Source organism: Perissodus microlepis, chromosome 5, assembly GCF_051167445.1.
Source record: "Perissodus microlepis isolate ML-2025 ecotype Zambia chromosome 5, ASM5116744v1, whole genome shotgun sequence".
NCBI classification, from domain to species: domain Eukaryota; kingdom Metazoa; phylum Chordata; class Actinopteri; order Cichliformes; family Cichlidae; genus Perissodus; species Perissodus microlepis.
Window position 1 is genome coordinate 9859027 of NC_140465.1, and position 15332 is coordinate 9874358.

A 15332-nucleotide genomic window follows, 5' to 3' on the forward strand; every position below is an offset into this window, starting at 1 on the left:
AGTTAACCATCAAAATAAGGGCTGGACCAGTAAGAGCCGCCCAAATGTCAATCTGGACCAGTTGTGTTTTCAGTACGCATTCTCTGCCAAATCTGTTCGTATGGACCATTAGGACTTAATATCATGTTACTTTATGCACTCGATCAGGATTGTTTTAAATGCGTTTACACTTTTCTTTTTAGCCTGGAACAAGTAAGCAAACAGTTCAGGCACTATTACTCATTAGACTTGGCATCAGTGTTTAAATTCAAGGTGTGAGCTGTGGGATCATGGAAACACCGACTCATCACTGTTTTAACTCAGTGACACACAGTACGACTCGTTACTGTTTGCATGTGATTGTTACCCATTTAGAGCAGTCAAAGCAGTTATAGGACTTTTAGCCATCATTTGGATTACCCGTTTGTGCAGATGATGATTATTAAGACTTTTCCCAGTGCGATGTTTAGAGCATCTCATTACGCATGTATGTTTATGCTGGCCCGTTAAATATATCCTTCACCCTTAAACAACTGGCTTGGAGCTCCATCATCAGCATTTAAAACCACAACACTTAAAATATCAAACGCAACAAATTATATGTTTTTGAGCAGAACATGGTACTTACAGTAAAAGTAATAAATAGACAAAAAGTCTTAGACAAAGAGACAAAAGGTGCCTTTTAAATTAAGCTGTTGATCCAACATGTCGTGAACTTTAAAGAGCCCCTAAGAATGGCTCCTGATGCTTAATTACTGCATGTGTATTTGCTGAAAGCAGATCTATTTCTGGGAACACAATCATTACCGGTCGACTCTGATAAGGAAAGCGTTACCCCTAGTGGTAAACAGCAAGCAATCCCCACAATTAAAGAGATGCTGAAATCATCACCGTGTTGTAATTTTGTTGTATAAACATGGCATTAAAAAAACAAAACAAAACAAAACAAATGCAGATATCAATGAATATCTTTGAATCTCACTTTTATAAAATAAATACAAAGTTTGAAAGTCAAGGTATGAAAAACAGCTTTGGGATGAACATCATTTCCCCCCCTTTGTTTTTTTTTAACATAAATGCATTTACACCGTTCAATCTCTAGTGGTCTAGTGGTTAGGATTCGGCGCTCTCACCGCCGCGGCCCGGGTTAGATTCCCGGTCAGGGAACACCTTTTCTCTGCCACAACAGAAAGGTAATCCACTACTTTCATTCTGTATCATACCGTTTATTTGAAAAGCATTTATATGATAACTTATTTCCATCAGATGTTGCTCATCAAGTAGATTAAGCTCTGCAAAATACTAAAGCCCTCTTTGTCCTAGTTCAGCTGACAGTTACCATGACTTCTGCACTGTCCCGTACTTTCCCCTTTTTAAAAATGCACAGTCTTTCCTTCTTTACCAACATGCCAAAAACATCAGAATGAAATCATCAGCAGCACCGTAATCATTGTAGTTTAAGTCACGCCTTTTACTTTAAACAGGACCAGCAGTCACACATATATTCAGCACATGCCAGTTTATATACACACTAGTGTGTGTGTGTTAAATCACACACACAAACACACCAACACACCCTTTCTCTCAGCTGCCTGGTCTGCACTTACTGTTTACAGTTTAGAGGTCTATGTACGTCACATTCTTAAGATTAGAGCCTGCTGTATGGTGCTTCATGCCTGAGGGGTGTACTACAAAGTGAGATTAGTGGCTTAGAAAGCTATGTTGAGTTTAAACTCAGAGTTTTGTGTCACTAATGTGACTCCATTACTGGACAGGAGCAGGTTATGTTCTGAGTTTCAGTTTAAAAATTAGCAGAAGTCTCACATTTTCACTTACAGCATGTGTTAAGCGCAATGTAGATTCTATGGTAGGGGAATGTATTTCATTTGTGCGAGTTGTTAAGCTGTATCTTAATAAACCACTGAATGAAGTTCCACATTTTTACTGGAATGTGCATGTACTAATAAGATGATACTAACACAAAGAAAGCCTGGCTGTGTTAAAACTGTCTTCGTAGTATACCCCTCTGGAGATCTCGAGCTCTGCTTAAAACAGTCAAAGAAAACAAAACCGAACCAAAACCAAAAATAAAATGACTGCTGGTAATTTAACTCAGGCACATTGTTGGAACTACAAAACAAAAACACAACAATAACAATAAAAAAACAAAACAAAAAAACCCACACATTAGAACGGGGAAAGGCAAAAGCTGAGAAAAATGGGAAATTGTGCAAGAACCTGTTCCCATATTTACTGAAAAAACACTTTTGTGATGAGCATACTCACCTTTTTTGGCCCGAAAGTAAAACACTCAAAACTTTATAAAAAAAAAAAAAAAAAAAAAAAAAAAAAAAAAAAAAAAAAGTACATTCAAGGACTAAAACATACAGTCAGAGCACATCAGTAAAAGAGTCAGACATGTTGCAGTCGTTTGCTTACAGAAAAAACAGTGGCTGAGCTGACATTAGAAGGATGCTGCAGTGCAGCGCTTGCAGTCTTACAGGTTCAACAGTTCAAAAGAGACTTCAGATGTCTTTGTTAAAAGAAATGGAAGATTGCTGCAAGGATTAATGTGCTCCATTCGACTAATGTAACATCACGTACAAGATATACGGTAGAGTCAATACAGTGATTCAATGCTCCTCTTAAAGTTAAAGGGTGTGCAATTGTACACACCGTCACAGACACACGTATAACACGGGCCATGGTGGGGCATCTACATGTGACGACAACAGGACAGACGTTCACGTGGAATGAACACAAGGAATACATCTTTTTTTTTTTTTGTTTGCTCATTTTTGTTTGTTTGTTTGTTTGTTTGTTTGTTTGTTTTGGGGGGAGGGGGGTGCACTTCGGAAGGATATCAAATGTAACCCAGTACATCATATTTGGCTCTGCTGGAGCCAGTTCAGTTTTCCCATTACATTAAGGATTTAACAGTAACTTCACTCATTATTGTTTTTCCCAGTGTCCTGAAACACAACACTCACATCATGAGAGCCATGTTTAAAATAAACAATGATAAAAAAAAAAACAAAGGAAAGAAAAATGGTCAACTGCTAAAAAAAGTTCATATAGCTGTCCTCCAGGAGCCAATGGTAAAGGAGCTTCAGATACAGTGTATTATTTTGTAATTGAAGGTCACTGATTGAAGGCAATATCACACAATCTGTAGGGGAATGGGGAAATGTATGAAGACTTTTTGATCCTAACAGTAAAGCTAGGCACGCAGGTCAGACAGGGATCCCCATGCGAAGCTTCTTCTTTTTCACCATCTTCACACCAGTGAGTCGACGGACATCGTCTTCATCAGACTCATCCATTTCATCATCTGCTGAGAAAAGGATCTGAGGAAAACGAAGGAGAGATAGAGATATATCAGACCTCAAAGGTTAGACGAGGTTAACGGTTACATTTAAAAAACAAACAAACAAACAAAAAAACAAGAAAAAAAAAAAAAAGATCCACGATGACTGCCATCATCATTATCATGTTGACTCCCAGGTGCACTGTTTACTCTAAAGTGCTTGATCACACAATGGAGATAAACACAGAAATATTTATTTTTATATTTGCCCTCCAGATGTTTTAGAGCCTGTTCCCATAAAAGCACAATCACATTCCAATCTAGCCTCACAACCTCATTGCTGATGTAGCTTTTTTTTTTTGTTTTTAACCTTGCTCAAAAAAATTTTATGAAAAGAAAGTCTGGGGGGGGGGGGGGGGGGGGGGGGTCAGAGTAAAGCACATAAACCCAACAAAGAAGACCTCCCACATAAAACTCGAGCTCCCAAATGAGCATAATATGAAAGCATGATAGCATAATTTTATATTGTCTAATATTCTCACTAAAAAAACAACAGTGGGAATGATTGTTTTATTTTACAAACTAACAAAATCTAAAGTAATAGCATAACTTAATACATGAAAAGATCACAAGCCAGCGAGGAGTCGAATTAAAGTTTCACTTAACAACTGTTTAAAAAGCCAATACATGTCTGCATCATTTCATAATCAACCCCTGCTAATTTTGTATTTTAACATGTGGAAAAGGAAACAAAACAAAAAGAAAGACTTTACTGAGTACTACTGTCAATGTAACCCCAGAAAGAAAAAAGAAAAGTTACGAGCCAGCCAGGAGTCGAACCTAGAATCTTCTGATCCGTAGTCAGACGCGTTATCCATTGCGCCACTGGCCCCATGGTTCAACTACTGTGGCCCATCCCCCACAGTTGTGCCCTGGGTGCAAGGTCCACATGTAGCCGCAACACTTTCTCAGAAAGGGAAGCTAAACTGCACTGCTGTGACCTTTCATGCTTTAAAAATCCATTTGATGTTGTTTCACAATGTAAACACATCCTAACAGAAGCTGGAGTAAACACTACTTCACAAATAAATAAGAGGGAAAAGATGACTGCGTTAAAGGGGACAAGAAACGCTAGACATTAACAGCCAATTACTGCTAAAGAGACAGACAGTGAAAGTGGACAGTATATCCTCGGTTTCGTAACATAAAACTCATTGTTGCAGCAGAGACAGCACAAATGTCATCCCCTTAAACTGATTTTTGGTTTTAGTGTCTTTATTTTCCTCTGAGTTATTGATTCTGTTACATCCATGTCAGTGGTTGAGAGCAGTGCTCTATCGTGTAAATTAGCCTTTATATGTGCAGTGTTTCATGTCCCCTTTAAGGAGAGTTGTTGTATTTTTCATAAAGAGGAATTTGGAGAGTGATTAAATACTGGACTTGTGGAGGTCTGTGCAACCTCATTAATATAACTATAGTTATTAATAATTACATCTGTGACTGTTAACTGAACTGCACTGTTGCTCATTTGCACACCATGTAGTAACTGCCCACATATGTTCATGTCGGTTTATGCTCAATATTGTGGTCACAAAATGCCCTAAAATCTCTCCACAGAAAAGGTTACAAACTCCTGGAACCAAAAAGCTAGTTGTTGTAGCTTTATTTAATGAAGTTATGCTGTAATTTTACTATAGCGTTAAGTAGGTCAGAGAAAATGTATTCATAGTATGACTGTTCTCATCTTATGCAAGAATAACAATAATTGCTTCTATTATTTCAACCAAATCAAAGCAACCCAGAAAATAAAACATATACGAGCCAGCCAGGAGTCGAACCTAGAATCTTCTGATCCGTAGTCAGACGCGTTATCCATTGCGCCACTGGCCCGCAGTGGAATGCAGCGCCCCCCTACAGGAATACATGCGTCTTACTACAGCTCAGCCCATCCCCCACAGTCTATTGCTCTGCTGACTGCATGTGGTACTCAACAGCAACACACAAGAAGAAGGAAGTAACAAAGCTTGCGTTTGTCAACGCTGCATGACTGCTACAGTGTTCAAATGCCTCAAAAATAAGCCTGATTTTGCTTTGAGATTGAACATACATACATCAAATATATACAAATCTGTAACACTGCACATGAACTTATAAACAACCACCAATTTTACAGGCCAAAAATCATTTCAGTCAAAGGATAATAATATGTGTATTGATTTCTGAGTCCTTGCTAAGATAACATGAAAATAATCTTCTTTTACTGTCACAACAACAAGTTGTATTTTACGCATTTATACTCTGCCCTACTCTACTTGGACCAGCTGGTTGTTGACTTTGTGGCACGTTTCTAACAGCAAAGTTGCTGAGTGCCCTCTGATGAACAAACATTGCAAAGACTATTTCTCCCATGTATCCTTTACTTTACTTTTTAAATTTTCATTTAACAACTGTTTAAAATGCTACGACCAGTCTGGATCATTTCATTTTCCTAATCAACACCTGCTAAGGAAACAAGAACACTGCCGCCCCCCTTCCCTCAAAAAAAAGAATAACTTCCAGCAAAGGACAACAGTCACTGAGTACTACTGTCAATCTAACCCCAAAAAGACAAAAAAAAAAAAGAAAAAAAGCTACGAGCCAGCCAGGAGTCGAACCTAGAATCTTCTGATCCGTAGTCAGACGCGTTATCCATTGCGCCACTGGCCCGCTGCAGAATGAAAGGGCCGCCTACACAAATATGTGTGTCTCCAAAACGGTTAACCCATCCCCCACAACTCTGTGGTATAGTAACAGCATGTGCTCCAAACAGCAGCACACAAAAACGATGTGAAAACTGCTGCCAGTCTACTTTAGGACTAGAAAGATCTCTCTTTGTCTCTCTCTCCCTCTCTCTATATATAACAGAATAGTTAAGTGTGATCAGCATAACAGTATAAAATTCCAGAAAATCTAGGGACTATCTGTCCTAACATTTGAAAAATGTTATTGAATGAATGGTGAATGAATACTGTGTGTGTGTGTGTGTGTGTGTGTGTGTGTGTGTGTGTGTGTGTGTGTGTGTGTGTGTGGAGAAGAGATATGTAAACACTGGTTTACCAGCTATAAAGTAAACCACTAGTTAGAGGACCACAGTAGCACTGAAACATTTACTGTGTAAATGCGATGTACCACTTTTTATTAGGTTTGAGCTCAAAAGAAGATTACTGGGTTAAAAAAAGAGAGAGAGACACAGATGGACTGAAGAAATGAAAATGGTATGTGTCAGTTGAATCTGTCTCCTTTAGCATTAGCTTTCCAGTTAAACTTACCTCTGACTCCGAGTCATCATGGGAAAGAGCTCTTCTGTATCGCACCTTGCCGTTCCCCCGTGAGTCCTCTTCCCTCTCTTCAAGCTTTGCTTTTGTCCTGTGCTTCTTCATTAGGAAATTATCTACTACCCAGAACATTAGGGCCTAAATGACACAGAAAATACAGGTGGATGATTTTTCTACAGAACTGATTCAAGCGTTTTTTAAAAATCCACCAAAACTAGAGAAACAGCTTTTACCTTTGTGTGCATGCAATACAATGGGCACTGATGATTTTGGTAACCAATGACAATGTCTCACTGCACGTTAGTGACACAATATTATCGCAGTACTTCACTCACTTGATTCATGTTATTGTGACTTGTAACATTTTTTGATTTGTTGAGTAACATATATTGTGATTTATCACATTGTTTCAACTACAAACTAGGTCCTCAGATTAAACAAATTTTCTCCCACCCCTGCTAGACATGTAATATTGGTTTTGCAGGAGATGTAAAATTCAGACAAAAAAGAAAAGAAAGATAAGATAAGGGCAGACTTACATTTACGAAGAATGGAACGATGAGCATAACGATGGCCAGCTCCAGGGCAGGATTGTGTATAGGCTTGAGGAGTGCCAGCTGCCACACAAACAAACACAACAAGCACAAATATAATGTTGCACTTAGCGACAGCATTAACTTTTGATGGTTAAACATGCAGCCCATAATATTATTGTACACTGACAATATTATAGTCTTAAATGCACAAAACAGTATTCAATGGACCTGTAAATGTGTCACATGTTTTCAACATTATGTAAAGTGTGTACAGATAATAAAGCCCACCTCTCACTATTCAGTGTGAAAAGTGGCCAAGAAAATATTCAATCAGCCCAGTGTGGCCTTCCACACACGTTATTCTGGGTATAATGGTATTTAAAAAAAAAAAAAAAAAAAAAAAAAAAGAATCATACCACATGGGAAATTTAAACAAACAAAACAACAACAAACAAGCTTTATTTGTCACAGACACATCATACAGAGTACAACATGTAGTGAAATGCTTGTGTCTGAGCTGTGGACAGGCTGCAGACGTAGCCGCACCATTCCAGGGCTTGGTTTTAGCATGGGTGGGTCTAGCCAGGATTCCCGCCCAGTATCCCAATTTATATCAGTATACTGGTACATCTGGCACCACTGCAGGCTTTAGACAGTTAAAAAAAGAAAGAATAAACGTGAGATCCATAGCAAACTCTGGCAGGTAAATCTAACATGTCACAGGTTGACCACAAGTGGCACAGTCTTTTGAGATGCAGTCAAGAGCAACCATGGTGTTGTTGTAAACAGTACATCTTTAAATATAACATGAATAATATCAATAAAGAAATGGCCTTGTCACTTGCATTATGTGGTTATATATTAATTAACCATGAGCTCATGTTGCTTATTTGAGTGAGTCATGTGGAGCTGGTATGGCCAGTTAAAGGATGCTAGTCAAAAGAAACCTTCAAAGAGAAAGCAGAGGTTTTGTACACCATCAATCCTTATAAAGACTATGCAAAGAAACAAAGTGATTTGAAATGCTTCCAGCACATGCCTTTGTTAAAGTCGAAGTTAAAAAAAACAGACAAAAGAAAACAGCCCTAGTGGTCTTGTGGTCAGAATTTGGCACTTTAACTGGTGTGGCACAGGTTCAAATCCTGGTAAAGGAATGCCCCTGCAGGTGTTTTGAGATTTAAAAAAAAAAAAAAAAAAAAAATCTCTGTTAAGTAAAAGTCATATTCTCTGCCTTATAACATAAAACTGTGTGTAGGCAGTGTATTATCCTGAGGAAATCAGGAGCCCGGTTCAGAAAACCTCAGTTTCTGGTCACATAAAGTTGACCTTAGATAAATGTGCAAATAAAAAAAAATATTTAAAAAAAGCTGTACTTTTTGTGCACAGTCCTGCAGAATATTAATATGGACAAACCGAGTAAATCTGTAGAAAAAGGGTCCATGCAACAGCATCTGGAAACTGCTTTCCCCCCATTAAAATCGTGTCAATTAAACTTTGTTTCATTCAAAGTCAACCTGGGTTTATCCAGCCTGTATATGAATAAGTTCACATTAAAGAAACAGTGACCTTCACAAAAGGACGGGTCTGTCATATTCAAGCGAAATATAAGCAAATGTGTGGCATTTAAGAAAACAAGCTGAATGGAAAACAGCTGCTGCAAATACAAAGGAAAGAAAGAGGAAAGCTGGCAAATCTGCAGACTGCATAGTATGCATAGATAGGCATCATCCTTGTGCTGTAAATCGCGGTTACTACAATTACAGCAGTATTACCGTTAAATTAACATAATGCAGATAAACAACCTTTTATTTTTATTTATTTTTTTAGCTGTAACCCCGTGGTTTTAGACCATTATTTCACGCACAGACTAAAATGAAAATTACTGTTACTTTAACCGGACACAAAACCACAGAACTACTAAAATTTTTTTAAAATAAAAGAGGCGAAGACACCAAAAGATGCTCTCCCACCTTGGATGTGCTCTGCTAGCTAGCACGTTAACGCTGCTGTTATTCGGTGAAAACTGGAGGAGAGGCCACATTTTTACCTCACTGCCGTAACGACACTTTACTCTGAAGGCTTTTTTTTCTTTCCCGACAAGAAGAACTTTTCTACCCATGTATAGAAGTTGTCAACGACCGACACCCATAGTGAGACGAGGGAAAGGCGGATCCCGCACGTAATTTGCGTAGCTTACGTAGTCACCGCATGGCCTGAGGTGCGTTCATCCCCCTCCCCCCCCAACACTGAGGTCTCAAATAATCAGTGCGCCACAATTGCTAAAGTACAGCACAACAAACTGTTTTGGCCATGAAAAAACTGTCTCTGGAGGCCCAGTGGTTAGGAATTAATGCTTTCAGTGCCCCTGGGTCAAGTCCAGCAGGGGAATGAATGCAATAGTTTCTCAATTACATGCAAGCTGCACCCTGGGCCAGGAACAACTGCTGCTCACACCACACAGACTCTGAAAACATCTGCAGAGCCAACAAAGGTAGTACTGAAGAACCCAGAGTGAAGTTAAACCCGAGTGTACACTAACCCCAGTCAAGCTGCCAGAGGCTGACCCTCAGCAGGTAACAAACACAGTGATCGATTACAGACTCTTTTTCTAATGCTGCAATATCAAAATCACAGTTAAGTGCTCTTTGGACAACTTGCTTGGCTGTCAGCTTTGTGTTCATACTGAAACACTCAAAGAAAGATGCTGTGTGTCCTCATCATTTGTGAGATTAATTTCATTATTAAATGGTAATTATGTAAGTGTATTTCTCAATGTGAAAGTAAAACTGTTAGTAGCGTAACAAAATACCTTCTCCAGGGAGTACTTAAAATATAAATCATTACTTACAAATGCTTTTGAGTAATGACTCAGAAAATGCTGTTTAAGTGTGCCTTATTGTATACAGTGATGTAGGACCAAGGTTATTATTGTTAAATATAACTAAATAAAACCTGAAACTTGATCGGAACCCCCCCCCAAACATTTTAGTTAATTTAAATAAATATAAAAACTACACATTTGAAAAAACTAAACTAAACTAAAATAAAATATAGCACAAAATGTGTATTTGTTAGATTGGTAAAAAAAAAAAATTAAATTAAAAGTTGCTTCATGAGGTTTAATATATTATTTACTGAGACTTGATGTCGACAACACTGTGAGTCAACTGCTTTCAAAAAGTTGTTGTTTTTTTTAATATTTGTACTGATTTTCCTGGATCTTACCACTGACATATGCCCTCCAAACAATAATTAATAAAGACTAAGACTGAAATTAACATTAATTAAACTAAAACATTTTCAAAAAAAACTAAACTGAAACAAGCAAACTCACTCTGGAAACTAGCTGAACCTAAACTAAATTGTAGAAATTACAAAAATACAATAACTCTCTATAACCATGCTTTACTGTATTTACACAAGTTCTCTGGGCATCATCTTTGTGTACTAAACTTCCCAAATTACTCTTAAACTAGCACAACACCCACCAAAACGTTCAGGTGTAGAAAACAAGACCAGAGCAGCATGCCGAGTGAGAGGCAGGGCTGACCCGTGTAAAGTGAATTTACCTCACATGTATAGTATGATCATGTACGAAAAAACACACTCTTCTACTGACCTGCTTCCACTGGGGGATGAGGAGGACCAACATGATAAGGACTTTCTCAAACATCATGATGAGAATGTAGAGGATACACTGCCCCAGCCACGCTGTGCACTGCACTGGCTCTCCTGGGGAGACAGATGATTGCCTAAAACCATGATTATGTATTTCACACATACATACACATATATATATGTGTGTGTGTGTGTGTGTGTATATGTGTGTGTGTGTGTGTGTGTGTATATATACACATATATATATACACACACACACACACACACACTATATATATATATATATATAGTACAAAAATATTAGATGTCACTGCTTTGGTGTTACATAATTGCCAACAGAACAAAGTAAAGCATTGAAAGGGTAGGAAATGGCACTGCAGCGCTATAATAGCAAGGGCAGCTACTGCCCTCCACTGGACATCATAGGCACTGTCCTCACCATATTCTCCAAAACGCAGAGAGTCCCATTGCCTCCATTCTACAATAGCACTGACGGCTCTTACCCCTGCATAGATCAGCAACATGCCCAGAGAAGCATCTAACAAGAAATTAATGAGGTATCTGGAGGGAAAAGGGAAAATTAATGTGAACTGAGTGTCTACAAAGTTAAATTATCTTCATTTTAAAAAGATTACTCTGATTTATCAGAGACATCCAAATACTCACAATGAGCAGGGATCCTCCTCTGTGAGGTCCGACAAATAGACATTAGCAAAGTGGATGAAGAGCATCCCAATTGCCTGTTTTGAGGTGTCCAGAAACCTGCAGATACACGCTTACGTTACTTCCAAGGCACTCCAGTGAGTCTCATGTGGTTTCTTTGCACAGAAATTAATTTAGCGCTGGCTCAACTCCCTTACCAGATCTTCCAGGGTCTCCTCTCATGTTTGGGCTCCCTGAAGCGCTTCACTGTAGAGGAAAGAGTGCCACACAGATAGTGGGATTTTACAAAAAAATCACTCTTGCAAATAGAGTTGCACACATTCAAACATTCTCTCTTGTTTTCATTAAACCAAGTTACAACCCTCCTGTAGGCCATCAAAGCTCCAGTGAGCATTTTATTGCTTTCGTATATGAATACCGGTTTATTCTAACTAAGACTCTTGCCTTCGTTGCCCTGATATCAGTCAATTAAGTGAACAAGCGAGAAATCAAAGAGTTTCTAATCAAGCTGACGCGAAACTACAAGCTATGAGAGTTTAAGTGAAAGGGAATGGATGCTTCTTTCAAAATGACGCAAAGGGAGAGAATCAATAAATCAGTGTTAGAAGGAAAACTGTTCACCTAGTCTGCCCAATTTAAAGATACATGAAATAAAGTGGTACAAATTAAGCTATTAGTGAACTGTTTGCTAAGTACTCCTGCTGGGTAACAAACACTAAAGCCACTGTATGTATGCATCGTGTGACTGTTATTCTGGGAAGCAATCTGCTTCACTCAAGTCTTCGCTTTACGGCTCCATCATGGAAAGTGGACATCAAACTACCTCACTTTTGTAAACTTAAACTAAATGTTGTTGTTGCTCTGTCCAAATATATACTGAGGGCTACTTTTTACGGAAAACTATGAGCTCAGTTTGTGCTCCGAACGAGTGTGACTTCATAACCAACACACCCCACTTACAGCTGGGTGTGATGTGAAGGCAGACAGAGGCCTCTGCTTCCTCCTTCTGCCCAGAAAAAAAAAACTACTCACTGCTGCGAGGCTGCTGAGCCACATAAAACTAAGGCTTCTCTCATTAGGTCACACAGCTGCCAGTTTGGTGCCAGACACTGGCTGAACCCAATCTTCTGTGCCAGCGTTTCCTTGTCTGTGTTTATGGACATTTGCCTGCCAATTTCTAATGTAAAGCCACCTTAGCCTGAGGTGTAAAAAGAAAAGTTTTACAGTCTGTCCACATGAAGAGGTAAAAGAAGATGAGCTTAATGACAACAAGCAACTAGAGACAATCTAGCGAATAGTCTCATGCTGCAGTAGGTGTCACCAAGATGACATTTAGCCATCACGAGACAAGGACAGCCAAAGAAAAAAGAAAAACTAGATATAGTGTTGCACTACAATCTATGTTGACTACATAAGACAGCATGTTTGATAAGGTTTACTACATGTTGTGTGTGTGTGTGTGTGTGTGTGTGTGTGTGTGTGTGTGTGTGTTGCATTTATAAAACTTTTCAGGTGTGTAGCTGAGATCAAACTAAACGTCCAGTCTGAAGAGATGAAGTGAACCATGAGTGCTCAGTAAAGGACACTGAAAGAAGGCAACCAATGGGGTTGTCAGTCCTGCCATTTCACACCCATGCCCCACATTTTAAGTATTAAATTACTGTAAGTATTATTTAAGTATTTCTAACTCCCAGTATGAGAGCTCTCTGAGTTATAAATACATTTATACTTCGGTGCACTCCTAACGTCAGACCCATTAGGAAGGACCCTCATCATGAAATCTTCATCAAATTAAATACAATGCTCATTATAAATGCAACCTTGAAACAAGATTGGTTCAGGTCTGGGTTAATGATGACTGCCACCGGTTTGTGTTGACCAGGAAGATGCTGTTGGAAACTATGCTACTGCTGAAGACAAATGAGGAGGAGAGGGGAGAGGAATGTTGTTGGACTCTGCACCATTGCACATATTATTGTCTGTGTCATGTTGCAATTGTGCGTCTGTTCTGTTTACATTGAGAGCTTACGTGAATAAAGCTAATTCTGATTGTGATTCTGAGGTCGTGAGAAGAACACAGAGAATGTTTACAGATGTAGAGAAGAGGGACATGCACAGAGGCGAGGGAAAGGGTGAGACAGAGGCAGGTGATCCAGTGTGGCAACCCCTAAACAACTGAAAGAAGAAGTGTGTTTTGAAAACTCAGTGATACTTCAGTTTTCAAATCCTATTTAAGATGGTCTCTCTAAATAGTTCATTAAAAATAATAATAAGATGATTTCTATTTCTGAAATCCATATATGCTAGTTGAGACAAAGAAACCTCATTAGTGGCTGTTACTGTGAAGCACCTACAGGATATATAGAGTGACCATCACTTGAGATACAGCACTTTATTTAAAAAACATATTCTGAATCGACTTAGGACAGTTTTCTATCTGCACATCACCCAATCAAAAGAAAGCAACATTTTATATCTTTCTTCCCCACTGCGATTGCTTCCTCAACTGACTCCCAAGCAGAAATGTATGTGAAAACTACAGCAACATTTTGCAAAGTTCAGCAGTATATGGAGTACATGCAGCACGAAAGGTTAAATGTGCCAGGAAATGCAGAGAGGAAGTATCTTTTTAAATTATCAACACAGCCAAAAAAGCCCCAACAAGTGACTCCAATTGGTATGCTGTTACAGTGAAGTGAAACCCCTGCATTTAGATTTACACGTATTATTGTCGTTTGTCTGGCTCTGTATAGATTTACCTCAACCCTCCCAGCTGAAATCAATATCACATTTGATTATCGGAGTGTTGCTATTGGATGATACCCGCTTACATCAGCAGCTGGTGTCAGATATCTGACACACAGCAGAGCATTAACCATACTTACACATGAGCGTGCTGAAAGCCATCACAGCGAGAAGACCTTGTAGGAAGATCCCAAAGGAGTCCATCAAGGCGCCGTTCTCGCACCCCCGGTTATTGGGATCTGGTGTCGGTGTGGAAGACACCGATGTATTGGTAAGAGACACCGCGGGCATCCCTGCTCCTCCTGGACCGGCCAGTGCCACCTCTCCGTGCTGGGACAGCATGTTGACCCCGCTTGCTGCAGCCATGGGACAGAAGATCTGGACGTGACTAATTAATAAAGTGAAGAAAAGCAGCAGCAGCCGCTCGGACCCAGTTCTGTTGCGAAGTTGCCGGTCAGCTAATCGATACGCTAAGCAGGACAGTCTTCGGTGAAAGATGGTGACATCCTCTCCATTGAAAGCTCGCACTCATTCTCCTGCTTCAGGCATCCATGCAGCCATAGCTTCTTTGTCACTGGACAAGTGAAGCCGTCGGCGCTGGAAGTTGCAACGACGTACAGCGTGGTCCCAACTGAGCCGTGTACACAGTTTAAAACGGCAATGCAACACTAAAAAAAAAGCTAGTTTAAAGGTACACACACAGTGGAGCAAACACTTCCTAGGTCGACCTGGAATCTTCTAATCTGGGAACTAACATCAGCAACAAACATACGCCCGGCTAAACAGCAAGTGTTTAACGCGTTATACGGACATGTCAGCCACTTGGAGGTAAATTTCAATTGATGGGGAAACCGTCCACCGTCTAGCGACTGAGGTGCTGCTATCGTTATCTACCTAGCTAGCCTCGAAGCGAACTACTGAGTTCAGTTAAGCAAAAGCTTTCAGGCAAAGTTATACTTCCTATAAGGTTTAAAACGGCGCATGTACCGGCATCTCGTGACAGTCGCGCACAATACCAGCTCGTCTGTTTAAAAAGAACAGAAAAATAAATGTGAAGAACTGCAGGTCACAGCTCCCGTCTCTTATCCAGCTGCTTCCCCTGCCCAGCAGTGCCCACTCATGTTGACAGACGCTGGGTCACGTGGCGCGCACGTAGCCACAAAGTGCATG

General features: G+C 39.6%; 1 protein-coding gene and 3 non-coding genes across 4 annotated transcripts; all 4 read right to left on the minus strand.

Moving 5' to 3' along the window:
- Positions 1-1184: 1184 nt before the first annotated feature.
- stimate (STIM activating enhance) lies at positions 1185-15280 on the minus strand. The gene is made up of 8 exons (XM_084927751.1): positions 14303-15280; positions 11615-11663; positions 11421-11516; positions 11194-11315; positions 10756-10868; positions 7140-7217; positions 6595-6738; positions 1185-3326 (listed from the first exon to the last, which is right to left on the minus strand). Exons 1-8 carry the CDS (start codon positions 14526-14528, stop codon positions 3213-3215), a joined length of 942 nt encoding a protein of 313 aa, XP_084783877.1. The 5' UTR covers positions 14529-15280; the 3' UTR covers positions 1185-3212.
- On the minus strand, positions 4106-4178 carry trnar-acg (transfer RNA arginine (anticodon ACG)). Its single transcript has one exon. It is a non-coding gene; the product is annotated as a tRNA-Arg (tRNA).
- On the minus strand, positions 5104-5176 carry trnar-acg (transfer RNA arginine (anticodon ACG)). The gene has a single exon. It is a non-coding gene; the product is annotated as a tRNA-Arg (tRNA).
- trnar-acg (transfer RNA arginine (anticodon ACG)) lies at positions 5920-5992 on the minus strand. Its single transcript has one exon. It is a non-coding gene; the product is annotated as a tRNA-Arg (tRNA).
- Positions 15281-15332: the final 52 nt, after the last annotated feature.